The 17,096-nt window shown below is 38.9% G+C and overlaps 2 protein-coding genes across 2 annotated transcripts in view; both read right to left on the bottom strand.

Moving 5' to 3' along the window:
- Nucleotides 1-5,855, bottom strand: part of LOC122879626 (flotillin-2) — a 14,480-nt gene extending 8,625 nt beyond the window's left edge. Inside the window, exons 1-5 of the mRNA XM_044203997.1 lie at nucleotides 5,444-5,855; nucleotides 4,145-4,226; nucleotides 2,670-2,760; nucleotides 1,683-1,806; nucleotides 974-1,092 (exon numbers count right to left, since the gene is read on the bottom strand). Coding sequence (XP_044059932.1) covers nucleotides 974-1,092; nucleotides 1,683-1,806; nucleotides 2,670-2,760; nucleotides 4,145-4,226; nucleotides 5,444-5,492 — 465 coding nt within the window. The 5' untranslated portion in view covers nucleotides 5,493-5,855. The remainder of the gene's footprint in view (nucleotides 1-973; nucleotides 1,093-1,682; nucleotides 1,807-2,669; nucleotides 2,761-4,144; nucleotides 4,227-5,443) is intronic.
- A 534-nt stretch (nucleotides 5,856-6,389) lies between these two features.
- Nucleotides 6,390-16,886, bottom strand: LOC122879625 (solute carrier family 35 member F2-like). Its single transcript, XM_044203996.1, has 8 exons — nucleotides 16,686-16,886; nucleotides 15,875-16,050; nucleotides 14,331-14,458; nucleotides 12,308-12,467; nucleotides 9,879-10,035; nucleotides 9,743-9,795; nucleotides 8,471-8,625; nucleotides 6,390-7,021 (listed from the first exon to the last, which is right to left on the bottom strand). The coding sequence occupies exons 1-8, from the start codon at nucleotides 16,793-16,795 to the stop codon at nucleotides 6,647-6,649; spliced, it is 1,314 nt and encodes a 437-aa protein (XP_044059931.1). The 5' UTR covers nucleotides 16,796-16,886; the 3' UTR covers nucleotides 6,390-6,646.
- Between the last annotated feature and the right edge of the window lie 210 nt (nucleotides 16,887-17,096).

Below are 17,096 nucleotides of genomic sequence, written 5' to 3'. Positions count from 1 at the left end.
GCTTTAGCCAGCTAACACTAGACAGAACTAGATTAGTCCTATGTCAGTCTGAGCCAGAAAAGGACATCAGACTTACTGTACTGTGGTCTTTCACAAACTAAAGCTACAGATTTTATTTAGGCTAGAACATCGATGGTTGTTTTTATTACTCATTGACGTCTCTCTCTCTCACATCCCAGCCGGGAGAAGCTAAGACGTGAGGAAAAGACTCGAGTGAGGGAAGTGAGGAGTCATGTTAGCCAAATGGAAAGCACCCACGGACCCTGGTTCACCTGCTGCGTCTGCTCTGCCTATGTTGGACCAGGAGATCGGCGCTCCCTTGTGGCTAAACACAACACAACTGCTAATGAAGGCCAGAGCGCTGGGCTGTGTTCATGACAGTAATAGAAATAGTTTGTGTTGTTGTTACCGTATATAGCAAAACCGGTGTACTCGCACATTTCTACTGGCCACACAGCAAAAGACAAAACCAACTTTAGGGCTCTTTGTGGCCTGAGAATGTTCTTCCCACACCCTCTTAATATTTAACTAATTCTCCAACTAAACTCTACCTTTTGAATATAAACTACTCAACCCCTGTAGACAAAGTTTGCTTGTACTCAGCGAACAGATTCTATTAGTCCTGGGTGGGTTTCACAGTCAAAAATAAGTATCAAAACATCCACAGAAATGTCTTAAATCTTCTATGCACTTGATCAGTATGGTCCAAACAGTCTTATCTTTGCCAAAATATGGATACACAGCTAGCTTCTACCTCTATAATCACACATGCTGAACAGGCACGTGTACTAGTTTGTTCTTGGATCAAGACCGCAGGTCTATTTCAATACGAGCTGTTTTCTCTTCGTATTAGAGAGAATGTCATGTACTATTTTGACCTTTCTTTGCTAAGTAGCTACATTAGCATTTTCTTCAGGTATTCTTCTCATTGCACTTACTGGCTGCTGTCAGACGTATTGTTGCTTCAACCCACCTTAATGGTAAAGCTGAGAATCTCGATGCCCATCCTGCCCACGTCGGGAGCTGCTACCTCCCTCACCAGTTTAGCAAACTGGTCCCTGTCCTGATAGATCTGCTCTACAGTCAAGGTACCTGCAAAAGAGAGACATTGTCAATAACTCCATACCACGTGTCCACGTCTAGCTTGCAATTCAAAATGTCCCTTTTAACAAACTAGCAGCAGCCTTGTTTAAATGTTGAGTGTTGTGCATTTTTATTTTTGATAGGTTTCTTTGGTTTAATTGCCATGACAAACCAATCTAGAGCGATTTGTTGTTTCATAAATTTGTCAATCGGCAGAAAAACAATCTGCAACTATTATAATAATCAATAATCAATTAATTGCCATTTTTCAAGAAAAAATGTCAAAGATTCCAGGCTCTTCATTGTGACAATTGCTTATTTTCTCTGTTCTGTAAATTGAGTATCTTTTAGTTTTGGACTGTTGGTCGGACAAAAGAAGAAATTTTAAGACGTCACCTTGGACTCTGGGAAACTGTGATGGACTATCTAAAACGTTTAAATCGAGAAAATAATTGGCAGATTGATTAAAACTATTATAATAATTGTTATTTGCAGCCCAAAACCAATCTAGTAAATTATTTACACTGGCATGTCAGAAAACAGATTCCGGCGTCCTAATTTTGATAAACACACAGTTAAATTGAAATTAATGTCCAAACCTAGAATGGAGCGCAGATGTCCCTCCAAAGTCTGCAGAACCACAGCTTTGATTTCCATGACTGATTTACCCAGGAACTGCTCACAAGCTACAGCCAGTAGGTCCTGATCAGTCATGACTTTCACCTGAAGAAGACACAGTGAGTGAGGTCACAACATCTGGGCCAGAGTATGTGATCTGGCCTGTGCTGTATTCTCTGTTCCCTCAAAGTGCCACTATAGAAGTGTTAAACATTTAAGCAATAATGACATACATCAGTAAAAGGGACAGTTTTGGCTTTGTGACATTTCATTTCCAGCTGTGATGTGCTGAAATATGTGGAGAAATTTTGTGATGTAACTTACAATTTGAAGTTAAAGAAAACTAAACAGGTGTTAACTGTGTAGGGAAGGGTCTGGCCATCAGCTTTCAGAAATGTCATCAGTTGCTGTTAATTGTTCCCATCTTTCAATGGAAAAGTAAATCTATCAGCAGTGTTTGATATTTTCTGTCAATTCCTTATTTCTAAACCACTAGAAACTAATTGCTTTCTCATAAAACTCTTAACAGAAACCAAAAGATAAATAGACACAAGATAAGTGGTAACAAGGGCAGGGTATTATTTGAGATTGTTTTATACTAGTGCCGATACATTAGGTTTGGTACAAATAGCAAAATTATATTTTTTTTACTTAATAAACATAAACATGTCTTTCTACCACTTTTTTTCATTTAACAAAAGAAGCCAAAGTTCTAGCAACAACTAAATAAAAGAGTCTAAACTTCAGGAACTATCTGATCAAAGAATAAGACAAACAATCTGACCAGACATCCGATTCCAGCTTTCAGTACATGTCATATTTCGATATTTTGAGCTAGGGACACACTTCAGTAAGTATCACAAGTATTGAGGTTGAACACGCAGCCCTATTGATAACAGATGAAGTCTGAGGCCTGGACCCATGTGTGTGACAGGGTTCACAGAGAGGACACTGGGATGTGGTCTTACCTGAGCCACCCCTGTGACAGTGATGGCTACCCCTTCTGCTGTCTCCACATCTTCACATCGGGGCTGCAGAGTCATGATCTCTAGGGTTATCCTACAGCACGGAACAAAAGCACATTTATTAGGCCATGAAGAGAGGAATATGAAGTAATAAGAGCAAGCGTGTAGATGTTAAATACTGAATGTTGTCAGGGCGCTGAGAATAGTTGCACTTCGCACTGCTGGTTGCTCATAAGACAATGTTGAATATTTTACTTTTTCATGTTTTTAAAGTGGATTTAAATAGCCTTTTTTTAACACAGATCAACATAAAAAAACGTTGTTTCTGCAGTATGTACAGTATGTTTCTTGTGACTTATTTTTGATAGTGTTTTTTGTTGTTGTTGTTGTATGTACAGTATGTTTCTCCCATGTGTTTTTTATGCTCCACCAGAATTGCTGATGATCATAAAAAAATTTGTCTTATTCGACTTTAAGTAACTCAGGACAAGGATGTCAAAAGTGCACAACAAAATGTTCATATAAAGTTAGTATAATTAATGTAAATAAGGTTTTAATTTAAGGATTTTTATGAAATAATGTTTCATCAATCACACTGCTTTCTTTTCTCCACAGTAAAGGGACAGTATGTATCATTGAAACAAACTGTTTTATGCAATGTCTTGTCCGACCACGTCTTTACACCTGTTCAAAGGTGGTCACACTTGAAGGCGGAGGAAAATCCTGCCGTCACAGAGAAGGGCGATAATTGTTCAAACGAGGGTCACTTTTCACCTCCACACACCTGGCCAACGACTGTGTGAAGTGGGCATGTTTGTCCGTTTCATAAAGTTTGTTATACGAAACCTCCCCAATTCCGACGTCGAAGAGGTGCGTTTCAGGCACTGTTTGACCATCCGACAAGCACTTTGCTTGAAGCATACTGACCCTGAATTTACAGCTACTACAAAATCCAAGTACTGGACATTACAACAGAGCATTACTCAGGAAATGAGGGAAGGATGTGGCAGGACTGTTGAGCAGTGCTGTGGAATATAAGAATCCACAACAACATGTTAACCAGCCGACAACTACTGCAAAAAATTAACGCAAGAAATACACTTGTAGTGTGACACTGTACATTTAAGAGGACGTTTATAAGTCAAGCACACTACACAGCTTAGAAAAGTGGTAATGTGTATATGTAATGTAGGCTGAAAAGGAAAAAGACCTTTGATATGTGATATGATAGAACAGCTTTCATCCTCTGCTCGCTTACTGACTGCCTGCAGATAATGGGACTTCCCAGTGGAAAAGATGTGGTCTGTTTAAAAACCTTGGTCATTTTCTCTAAATGAGTTTGAACAGAAGGCTAGTATAACCCACTTATCTGTGGTGAGTTGTGCTTGCTGACACGAAAGCATTTCATGGAGATACTAAAAGGCCAACTCCATTTCAAGATAACATAAATGGATCTTATGTTTATACTATGTTGTCACCTTTTGGTATCCGAGATGAGCCACCAAGCCCAGGCCCAGCCTCCCACGACGTAGGTCTTTGTATCAGAGCCACAACAACCACCTGAGGGAGGAGGCACAGGTCCATTAAGACGCCACTTCATGTTCAATTATCCATCCAACATCAAATAACATGTTGATATCAAACTGTAGGAAAGCACAGATATTTAACATAAGCTCCATCCTTAGCTGAACAATGAGCAGTCTGATTTATTTAAAAATAATTTAACTTTGTTCACTTTAGGCCTCTTTCAGTCAAAAGCAGGTTGTGTGAATAAAAGCACAACACCAAACACAACATGTGTAAAAACAGTGGGCAAAAGCTATGCTATACAGCTGTGGTTACCATCCAGGGGGTCGGGGCCCTTTCAAGGGGTCACGTAACAAACCTGAGGGGCTGTGAGATTAAGACAGGACAGCAGAAAACAGATTTATTTATTCAGATGTTCCTCTAGTCTTTACTTTTTTACTTGTGAATTACTGAATAGTTAATAATATTACATTTTCAAATAAAACAGGGGCCGGCCTGGTAATAACCAAACTATGGGGTCACAAGTAGACATTGCTATGTTTTAGGGGTCACAAGCCAACAATATAGGGAACTACTGCTGTAAGTTATTGTTTTGGTGTGAGTTGCCGAGTTTTGGAGATATCGGCCATACATTTTAATTTTTTTTACATAATGGGACTATAAGACACTGAGCTTGTGGCAGCTCACACCAAAACAATCTAGATGGATAAATTGTACTACAGGTAAGAGGAAAAATGTGTATTTTTGATTTTGGGGTGAACCTTTGAAGTGGTTGTGCCAGTCTGGTGGCTTTGGTTGCTCTGGATGAAGATAACAACAACATAACCACATTACGGGGAAGATGAGCAAACCCGCCCCCTTAGGGTATAATATCATTGTGGGCCTCAATGAAGCGACACTGCTTCCAAAGACAGGAACTTTTATAGTAACTATTTAGCTACACATGCGTTTTTCGGTTTTATATTTAACTGTAGCCGCCTGTGCTCATTAATAACGGTTAATAACGTCGCTGCCTTGCTTGCTGTTAGCGTTAAGTAACGTTAAGCCGCGATTAACACATTTACACGGTAGTCATTTTTAACGTTAGCATGCATTCACAAGTTATCTTGCTACAGACACGAGCAACATTAACGTGGTTTGCCAGTTAGCACCTGACACCTGCTAGCTAGCAGGCGTCAGTTACCGTTAGCTCCTATGTCAACATGACAGCTAGCTGGCTTCGTTAGCTCAGCAATCAGGGGAAGACCTACCGGAGACCACCAGAGCTTCGTTTGGCCCCACAGTTAAGCAGCTCCCCATGTTGACTCAAGATAGCAAAAAAAAAAAAAAATTAATCAGCAGTCAGTTGGGTCCTTTACGGCGTGGATGATACTACCGTTATCCGTTGTTTAATCCAAATCTGAACGGTGTGAAAGAGTCTTCACGTCCCGCACGACGACAGTAACAACACAGCCCCCGCCCCACCTAACGACACCGCACTGACGTAACGTTTGTCAACACGAGAGACTGTCGAGGAGGGACCGCCACTGGTACATGCTACATGCTAATTTTGGTAGCCTTGCTAACTATGTTAATGATACTGTAAGAAGATGATCAGTGCTAGTGGAGAAGCTAGCTAGCTCGGTCCCATTACCCTCGCCTCGTAGACGTTGTACAATTAACTTGTTACTTCGTTTCCGGTTGCTTAAGTTTTGTCGCTTTATTTTTAAAGAATCCACCGGAAGTGGTAGTATGTTATTACGTCTACAATGACGCCACTTTGACTAATTAGGTGTGTTGCAGTCCGTCACTGTGACCACCAGAGGGCAGCGACACTCCTCCACCAACATGGATTAATTTGTCCGGCATATTCTTTCACCTAAAATAAGCTTATTTTCTAATGGAAAAACAGTCGTTATTCACTATATTAGAAAGTATTATTATTATTATTTTTTAAATATTATGAAGAATGTGGCATAAAAGCAATCAGGCTTCAGTCCTTTATTTCCACTGGTGATTTATGGTTCTGTATTTCCTCTGAAATGTTCAGTAAATTAGGAGTTTCTGTTAAACTGAAAACTTTCAGTTATTCACATTACCAATCAGACTATCTCACTTTCACCAACAAGTCTTCTTATGATGGATGATGACTTACCAACACAATCTCAGTCCACAGACAATTATGGAATAATAGAGTTAGATAATGATGGAAATATATTAAGGAATGAGGACTTTATTGGCAAATACAATCTTAATAGCATTTCATAACATATAAAACATTTCCAAAGCACTAATGAATTTGATTAAATGTTGAGATGCGTACCACAGTTTGTTTTTATGTGTATCTGCTCTTTTATTTCCCTTCTTATTGATTTCTATATGTACTGTATTATATTGTATATAAGCAAAACTCAATAAATAAATGTGTTTAAAATATATATATATGACATATTGACAGGTTTTCGTGCTGTAGTTCACATTTTAGTGCTGCATCCAACAGCAACAACATCATCGTTCCCTCGTCCGAGGCTCTGTGATGGTCCTGAAGCTCTCTTCCTCTTCATCTTCCTCCTCTCCTCTTCCTTCCACCCCTCCTCCTTCTCTGCATCCCCCTGCTGCTCCTTATCCTGCTCCTCCTCCTCCTCCTCCTCAGTGGTGATCCTCACGGCCACTTCCTGCTTGGTGATGTCATTCTGAGTGGCCTCAAGATTGTCAAAGCAACCGTCCTCACAGACGGACGAGGAAGAGGAGGTGGTGGGGTCTGTACGGTCAGCGGGTGTCGGCACAGCGTTGAAGGTGATGAAGCCAATGAGGATGACCACCAGCGAGACCAGGTAGAGTCCAGAGAACTGAGAGGGGGCAGAGAGTGAGCAGGTTATATCCAAATTTAATTATATGAACAAAGGTGATGCTGATGCACTATGGGTACTTTATGTACAGCTGCTGGGTAGTTCATTCTGTAATAATACATTGAACAAAACACTGAGTTATCGTCACCTTTTAAGTTGATATGATGAACTTGTTAGCAAGCAGTTGCTTATTTACACATCCAGTAGATAAGATAAGACGAGCTTTGTTGATCTGGGGAAATTCGATTGCTACGGAGCAACATTATCATTCATTTGGAGTCGTGTTTGTGTCACCTGGTGAATGTAAGTCCAATATTCACTCTCTTTTAGCTCTGTTTTTGGTCTCCACCAGCTCCTGAGGGAAACATCTGGCTCTTTAGCTGCTTAATGCTCCACTGTGTTCACCAGCTGGTCTCTAACTGTGTCTGTCTGCTGTTTGCTGCTGAGCAGGTCGTTTAAAGGACTTCAGACTTCGGAAGTTTATGAACTGTGTATATGCATTCAGTTGTGTGAAAACACATGACATTTAAATCACACTTTAACCCTTTTTATCATTCATTAACGCTGCTGGGTCACTATCACACAGCAGGTCGCTGTGACCCAGAGAGGGGGGCGGGATGAAGCACTATGAGTGTATATGTGTGTGTGTGTATATGTTGGAGAAAAGGAGGATTTTATACATTTCTCATTTATAAAGTGTGTGAATGGCTTTGCCCCAGAACTAGTCAGTCAAATGATCCCAAAATATAAGCAATATACGCAAGCAAATCTGTGAAGACTGAGATATGTGGGTATACATAGCAAACATGGTTTCTTTCCCACTTGTTGTTCTTAATTGTCATTTTCAGCCAATTACTGTTTGTCTATGTTTGTTTTATTGTTTGTCTCTATGCTTGTGTGAGTGTTGTATTACGTGTTTTATCCCTTAAAAGCCTAACCAGGGACAAGGACTGCAAATTAGCTACGGCTCGAAGTCCTATATACTGTACATTTATATCAGTTGCCTTTTATTTAAATGTAACAATGCCTGTCAAATTAATTAATAAAATAAATAAATACATAAAGGATATGTCTGGTGATATTCTATATTTTACTTATTGTCAACAACTGCCATGAAAAGACCAAAACCAGCAATGTGTTAGTCCGTCTCGCCACCTTACTTGGTTCCCACTGAACATGTAAATAATTAAAAACAGGTCACAATGATATACTTTAACTTAAAAAAAGGCTAAAACATCTGGTTAGTTTTTTTTTTTAGAAAACATTGCTCAAACAGGAGAAAATAGTGCATTTGTTGGGGACTATTTTCAGCGGCGGATTAATCCACATTTGGTGCTCTAGTGAGTATTTGGGGCAGCAGGACGGTGTGTGTGGGACTGAGTCAGAATAAACTACAGTGTGTGTGTTCATGGTGATGAAGGAACATGTCAGACATGTGTGTCCACTCACATTGTATTGGAAGAGGAAGATCCCACAGAAGAGGCTAAGAAGGTCGGCGGTGAGCAGGGAGAGGTTGACGGAGGTAGCGCTGCTCAGCTTCATCACTATGGGCATGCAGCTGTACAGAGTGTACATACACAACGCAAAGGCAGTGAACAGGAGCCCTGAGAGGAGAGACACACAACTGTCAGTTCATAGTAACAATTAAAATGTTAACAAACACGCCAACATTAAGGAAATATGCTTATTCGACATCTTAAGCAGACGATCAACTTAATCTACCAGCACAGAGATCTGGGACATTTGAAGCAAACTGCTTGTGAAACTTTGTGAGAAGTGTCTCCAGAGCTGTCGTATTTATACACAGTTTATTCTGGATTAAATGCGTAGAAATAGAAAACATCGTGGTTTTAGGAGCAGTCATTTTACGCAATGGAGCTGTTTGGTGGCAGCAAGCAGCCTCTGGTTTAGCACAATGTGAACAAAAACGCAGCTGACTCCTGGATATAATGGAGACTAGCCTCCTAACGAGCTAACCGGGTGCAACATGTAAAAAAGATCTGCAGAGCTCTGTAGAGCTGAATTTTGGTGTGTGACAAACATTTTTCTCCGGTTTTAGAGTTGTTAGTGGGTGTTTCCCCCTCTTTTGAAAGAGAATAGCAGTGTCCCCCTGCTTCCAGTCTTTGTGCTAAGTTAAGCAAATATATCCTGGACCTTTCTACATAATGGATACTCGTAAAATTGTGGTGAGATTACTTTCTAGGAGACTAATAAGTAATTGCTTCTGTATAACTTTGTATAACACTGACAATAACAACTTGATAAATCAGATCAGAGCTGCGTTTCTGTGAGTTTGAAGTCTTTCTGTCCCTTAGTGACCAAAAATGTTTATTGCAGCTTTAAATACTGATTTATTTATAGTGTATGAAAATGCTTCAGTTATTCCGGTCCTTTGATAGAAAGGGGACACATTTAATCAGTGGTATTTCAGCTCCTGCAGGACTCCGACTGAGGTCAGTATGGCTGCCATAGATTACCTATTGCCCCTTCATGTTCAACTTTGTTTTTTACAACAAGGGAAATCGCCGATCAACTTTTCAGTTAAGTCAGGAGAAAAGCTGAGACTCCTAAGACTTTAGGATTATTATACCTGTATCTATCTACACAACAAAGATAGTTTTTCCGTTGTAAAATCAATTGAATGAACCAGGAGAGGTGAAATCTTTGCATGGTCATCTTATTCTGTCTTTTGCAACGTTTCTGTGCAAGATGAGTACTGACCGACTTGCCAGCTCCACTGGATGGTAGCAACGTCATTACGCTCCAGGATCACCCTGGGTAAAGGACAAAAAATAACACCAGATTAAATATAATGTTGAATGAGTCCTAAGACTGATCACACCCCACGCACACTTACATCTGTATGGTGCTGATGATTGTGCCGAACAGGCCGACCATGCCCAGGAACTCCACCCTGCTCAGGTTCTTCACTGTGTATTCCTGACTCACATTAGAAACCGCGTACAGCGTAGCGCTGAGCAGCACCAAACCATCACCTAACAAGATGTTTGAGGCTGAGGAGACGAGAGACATATCATTACTGTGGTCCAACAACTGATTGGACTGATGGTGGTGCAAAGTTGGTTTGTTCGTCTGTACATGTGCACAATATCTCAGACGCTGCTCATTGGGTTTTTGTGATTACCAAATAAATTCTCCTCTATTAAGGCTTTTTTTTTTTTTAAATAGACTGACTGGTCTAAGGGGGGCTACAACATTTGTTTACTTGATTGTCCTGAAGACAAAAAATGAGACTTTTACTCAAAACCTTAATAATAAAATCTGTTTAGATTTCTTACTATTTCTTTGGTTTATTAAGAGTAGATCCTAGATGGCTGCAGTATCGAGGCCGAGGCTGAGACGTGTTTTAGAGTAATTGTACAAAATATCTTTGGTCATGGTGAATAATGTGTTGCTGAAGCAATATGTATAATTTAGTATTTCAGCCAATTATTAGCATTTGATTTAAACATTTGATAGGATGTTACGCCACTTTTTTTAATACACTTATTACTTTTAATACACTTATTTTTTGTTTCATTTTCCATGCATCTTCATTGTCTGAATTGTCAATGTGGTACTAAATTCTCTTTATTGTAAGTTTTTGCGGTTTATATACAAGCAGCACAATGTCTTTCCTGCTCCAGTTTTCCTTTTGTTTTCATTTCAGCCAATTTCCTATTATTCCATCCCCATGTAAATATATTATTGTTCATTTCATGTGTTGATTGTCTCTGGAGATATTAAGGATTTCAGGATTTGTTTTACAGAAAATCACATCACTAAGTAAAACGAAAGGATTAATTTTTTTAACAATGGGGCAGATGAAGTGTAAATCCTCTTCTCTGATTGGCTATTCCTGCTCTGTGATCACTTGAGAGCTGCTCTTAAAAGTTACACTCCTGTTACACACAGGAGTAAGTAGCTTTTTTAAAAAACATTATTTATTCAGGGAAGTTTCTTATTGCTTACACTCAGCGAATACCTTTTTTACTCCTAAGTTGGCTGTTCAGAGCACGTTCAAGTGTAATTCTTAGAAGTTTGATAGATACAGGCTCTGGTTTGAGGCACTTCCATAACACATAACACCAAAGGACATACTGTATATCAAAGCCTACAAAGCACTTCCCAAAAGTCCGTCTTGTATTTGTATTTCATTCTTTAAAATAAATGATTACATTTGCTCAGTGATGTGTTATTCTGCAAAAGCATGTATGATTTTGACATTTTTGAAAGGTCATTTTATTTGTGTGACATTTTAAATACTGTATCTCAAATAGCAAGTAACACATGGCATGAACAAGTAGCCTCCAAATGTAAAGACAGGGATGAATTTAAAGGGAATTGGACAAAATGGAAACAAAAGGAAACCCAAACCTCTTCCAGCCGCAGACGTCTGCTGAGGAACATCAGGGATATCATGAAATAAAGGGAATCTAGTAAACTGATTTTTGTGACAAAGGAGATGCATGAAAAGTAATTGTGAACAATCAGTGGCAGTTGTATTCTTGTCATTTGCACCTGAGGAATGAAGTTGTGTAACATCCATCGAAAGAGCATCTGGAGATAACAGTTTACATGAAAGTAGCTCTCCTCTGTGTCTGTACTGCAGCCATCTAACAGGCTATCCCTCACCAACCTAAGAGCTATTTGCTTCCAAATAGTTATGATAAATAGTTTTTATTCTTAGAGAGTACTCCACTGATTTAGCATTGCGCTCCTATAACATTGTCGGACTCACGATGGACAGTTTAAAAGAAAAAGGATCAAAATCAAATGAGCGTAACCAGAGATATCATCTTTTTTATGCCACACATTCTTCTACCTTGTCAAAACCTGGCGCCTGCATTACCCACAATGCAACTCGACCGCCGACAGATTCGAGCGTCTTATGCTAGTAGTGGCCAATGTAGCCGCGAGCCTCAAACAAAGATGAGGAGCGGGCTACAGAGGTTTGGTAAGCTCACTATTTTCTAACTTCACACATCACTTGAGGCAATTCATCAGACTTCACACAGCTCCCTCTGGAGCCACAAAAGGCTTTATACCACTAAGACCCGTAAACAGACTTTGATGTGTAAAATTGGCACGATTCCCCATTAAGTCTGTGAGTAGGAGTTAAGGTGGAGATTTTTACTTTAATCTTTCACTAAAGTCCAAAATTTCACATTTAAATTTAACAGTTTGATCATTTCCGGCCCTGATCACAGAATTATTGGCTAAACAAGTTGTAACCTGGGGCATTGATGAACTCAGAGTGAGTAAACACTACAAGGAAGTTCTTACTGGGGCCCTGATCTCGTCCAGCCAGCAGGTCGGCCCCCACCATGGCCCCCACTCCGAGGATACAGATACAGACGGCTATATAGTGGACCGGCCTGTAGCGTGTCTTCAAAACCCACCAGGACAGTATCATCAGGACCGGGACCACAAAGCAGTCCAGCAGCTAGAGACAGGAATGCATTTAAATATAAACACAGATATCAATAAATACAAATACACACATATCATTCCAAGCTGAAACTGATGTCACCATATAAATTAATTGATACCTACACTAAAAACATGAATTCTTCGAAAAAGTGACACAGGAAAAACAAATCAAAGTGGCAACTCTTTGGATACGTTAAATCTCAAGTAGCACTTTAAAGGGAATGAAGAGTATTTCTCCTCTTGAAACACAAATAATCTCATTGGTAGAGTTAAACCTCGGTTTGTCTGATTCTAGACTAAAAGTCAGGTAATCCAGTGTTATCATGTCTTCAGGGAGTTTGGAAGGAAACAGCTAAATGTCTAGTATATGGTATAGCTCTTGTTTATGTATTGGTAAAACCTCATCTTGTTGGCAGGGTGGCTATAAGTGAATATCCCAATGTTGGGGGACCTCTACAATGACCAGGGCATAAAATCCTTCAAATATTTGCAAGTAGAATTCAATCTTAAAAATGATTCAATGCCACAAAAGTCAGAGAAACCCTGTATTATTTTCTCCAGCTATAGAAATAGTCACAAAGCGTCTTTATTTTATTTATGTTTTTGAAGAAGTGCAGCTCCATAAGCTGAAAGAATCTGGGGAAAGGATTTGTATATATATATATATATATATATATATATATCTTCAGAACAGGACTGGGTCAACATTTTATGCAACTTAAAGCACATGTAATGTTAGGTACATACAAGGTTAATACTCTATTAATAGAGTTTATTGAGATCCAGGTTGTACAAAGCCAAGCTCAACGGTGACCCTTCCTGCTGGGATAATTGATAATTGTTGATCCTCCACTTACAGACTGACATCTCGTGGCCACAAATGAAAAGGTATCTTCCTCCCTGATGGGCCACTAGATACATTTTGCAATTAATGGGGAACTTTTCTTAATTATGTTAATGGCCCCTTAAATACATTTTTTATAGCTCATTCTGTTGTGATACCACATCTTAGATCTTTATACTACACAGCCTCCCAGTTTGCTCTTAGTATGTTGTTTTTGATTTACAATTTAATTCCATGTTTTCCTTCTTATATCCTTTATCTTTTGTATTTTCCCATTTTTAGTATTGTATACTGTAGTTTTTGGTTGCTGGAATGTCAAACAGCACATGCCTTACACTTCTTAATCATCTCAAATGACAGTTTGTGTCACTTATTTGTCATGTTTGTATGCACAGTATAGAAGCAGAAACTGAACCGTGGGAAGTTTAATAACCATCAAAAGAATAAATAAATAAAATCTCACATTCTCAGTCATTTGTGATTTTTAAGTATTTTGACCAGATTTCATTCCTTGTCATGTCACATTTAAAGTTTTCTTGCACGGCGGGAATACATATTTGTTTTGCTCAGCCCACTGATGTTTAACTAAAACAATGAATATTATTTTAGCCTCTGAACCAGACATTGTACGGTACCATCTAGGTTTAATACGTGTATATCTGTAAGTGTTGATAATGACCCATCAAAGTGATTTTAATGTCTGACTGGCCATTCAGATTCTTCTCTGTGAATCTCTTATTATTGTACAATAAGAACAACACATGAATAATATGAAGTTTGATACACGTACTGCAAATAATAAGAAATGAAACATCCATAATGAGAGCAATTTTTTTGGCCCAATTAGTGAATTGGAACTTTTGACCAATTTTTGTGTTTTATTTCTTATAATACATGTATGAAGTATGCTTCTCACCTTACATGTATGATGGCATATAGAATTTGACCCTCACGACTTGCCATAGATCCGGCTTTGAGACCTGTTTTCACAATAAAAACTCCAGCCATAAAACCCACACAACCTGCACCCACCTGTACACTGGTGAGGGTGGTGTATTGGTATGCTTTAACCACAACGTAGTTGGCTTCCACATCCACCAGCCCCAGCAGAAGGTACTTCCACCATCGCCTCTTCAGAATCTGTAAAATGTTTCCATCCCCTGCGTTTTAAAGGGGAACACCCCTGAACTTCATTATTGACATTTTGTTTGTTTCACCACCAAGCCTGAAGACAGTTTGAGTCACTGCTGCTCCCTCTGGGCAGATGAGCTGCATCTACCATCTTTGCTTGTTCCTGGCATTATTAGGAAATGTGCACACGAATATTCTCATTGACCCACAAATTGAAATGTAATGTCATGATATAGAATAAGTAACACAAAAAAACGTGATACCGTCATCTTGGCTCTATATTAAGTTGTATAAATTTGGGAATGCCTGTCACTGGTAGAGGAAGTACTCAGATATGTTACTTAAGAGAAAAATACTTTGCTACATATAAACGTCAAACTGCATTGAAAATGTTACTTTGGTAAAAGTACCAAGTATTATCTGCAAAATACGTATCAAAAGTAAAAGAACTAAATGCAGAAAAATGGCCGTGTGAGTGCTGTATATATATATATATATATATATATATATGACTATTATATCAGTAAAATATCATGTGTACTTCTCTTTGGACAATAGCGTCTGCCAAGTTCATAAATGTAAATGTGAATGTAATATTATTGCTGATGCATTGATGTGTTGGTAGCATTTTACTGTTGTACAGTAGTCGGTCAAGGTGAAGCTAATTATTTATTTAATAATTAAAAGTATTTTACACACTGTTGGGTCCTTTAATCTATAACAATGCATCATATTTTATAAACTTGTCACATGTTTTGCATATCAAATCTTAAAGCCAGGGTTGGTAAAGTATTTCAGAAGCATTTTTTGTTATATTTGATGAAATTCTCTTTACATCTCCACAGGAATCAATAAATCAAATGCTCTGGGGGCAAAAAATGATTAAATCTGGTATCTGTGGCTGTTGCAGGCCTGTAATAAGCCCATCCAATGATTTCATTCAGTGAAATGATTGGCTGGTCTACCTGCACAAACTCATTCATTGCATGAAAATGTGTTTTGGGGGAGTGGCTTTGGAGAGAGGCCTGAAGGGAGGGGGTGGGATTTTCTTCGGTTGGATACTTTCTAAATCTAGCTGTCTCTTGCTAGTTTCTCCAACGTTACCTACCTCAGCTTTTGTTTGTAAAGTAACTAAGGCTGTCAAAAAATGTAGTGGAGTAAAAAGTACAATATTTCCCTCTGAATTGTTGTGGAGGAGCCATATAAAGTGGCATGAAAATAGAAATACAAGTACCTTAAATTTGTTCTACAGTACTTGAGTACTTTCCACCACTGATGCGTGTTTATATCACACTGTTGCTACAGTTTATAGCAAGAATTTTAGCATATAACTTGAGTTACGCAATACTAAAAGTAAAACAGAAACATTCATCATTTAAGAAATTATTACCACTATGTTACAGGTATGATCTCAGGCGTTCAGACCCCCTAAGTGGTGGTGTTACCTGTTCTGCAGAGCAGCATGGTGGTGTAGGTGACACACAGCAGGGTGTAGCTGAAGAAGCTCTGCAGCATGGGTGTGTTCACATGGAAGTTTGTGGCCAGGTACTGGGAGGTGATGGCCGTCCCACAGATGAGCCCAGCCAGGCCCTGACCCATGGCGAACGTCTTGGCCAACTGCCTGAGAGAGAGGAGAGTGGCTTCTCTTTAAAGCTACCAGGCATATTTATTATTAAGTTGTATTTTTCAATGCCGTCCACTTATAATTATTGATGCAGTAATTTGTTCATCACTTTCATGTTGCAGCTGGTAAAGGTGGAGCTAATTTGAATTACTTTATATAGTGCTGGGTAGCTTGTGAATTTCTCCCAATAAAGTCTTATTTTAACCTATGATAATACATCATAATTTATTTGTTGATTATATTTTGTATCATTGAATCTGAAAAGTAACGAGTAACCAAAGTAATCAAATGAATGTTGTAGAGTTAAAAGTATTTCCCTTTGAACTGTAGTGGAGTAGAAGTATAAAATAGCATTAAAAGTACCTCAAAATTGTACAGTGCTTGAGTAAATGTACTTAGTTAAGTTCCACCAATGTGTTTAAATAGACTTTCAAACCAATAATTTTACTAAAATCTAATTAAAATATCAGTAAAGTTACAGATTCAGTATTTGAAAAGGGCCCCTGTTTGTAATAGACTACTGACTAAATGCTGAGAGACATGAGCTCCAAACATACACATAAAGTTGTGGGCTTCCTTCTTTATAACCCTCTAACATGCCTCTCTTCCTCTCATCTCCTCCGTCCACTCACCAGGTAAAAACTTCCTTTGGTTTGAATTTCCTGATCCTCACCAAGAGTCCACTGCTTTGGTTCTCGTAACTCATGTCCCTGGATGCATCCTCGGGCTGTTTAGTAGCCATGTTGCCACACCGGTGTTGGAGGAATCCTCTCTGAGTTTCAACTGTTACAAGCTTTTAACTCCTTGACTTGATTGATTATTAACTGAATCAGAGGGCAAAGGTTGTGTTGAAGACAGCTGGCAGCACTTAAAGATAAGAACTGATGATGAAAGACACATTTAAAGAGGTCGTCAGTGTGCTTCCTCTTGTTTTCATCTGTTATATGCGGATGAGATTACAACTCATGTTGGAGGAAAAGTGCTTCATTATGGAAATGGCAGTGGTGGAAAGTAACTAAGTACATTAACTCAAGTACTGTACT

The sequence above is a fragment of the Siniperca chuatsi genome, linkage group LG7 (assembly GCF_020085105.1).
Source record: "Siniperca chuatsi isolate FFG_IHB_CAS linkage group LG7, ASM2008510v1, whole genome shotgun sequence".
Classification (NCBI taxonomy): Eukaryota; Metazoa; Chordata; class Actinopteri; order Centrarchiformes; family Sinipercidae; genus Siniperca; species Siniperca chuatsi.
Note: the sequence above shows the minus strand (reverse complement) of the source record. Positions and strands in the feature narration are given on the sequence as shown.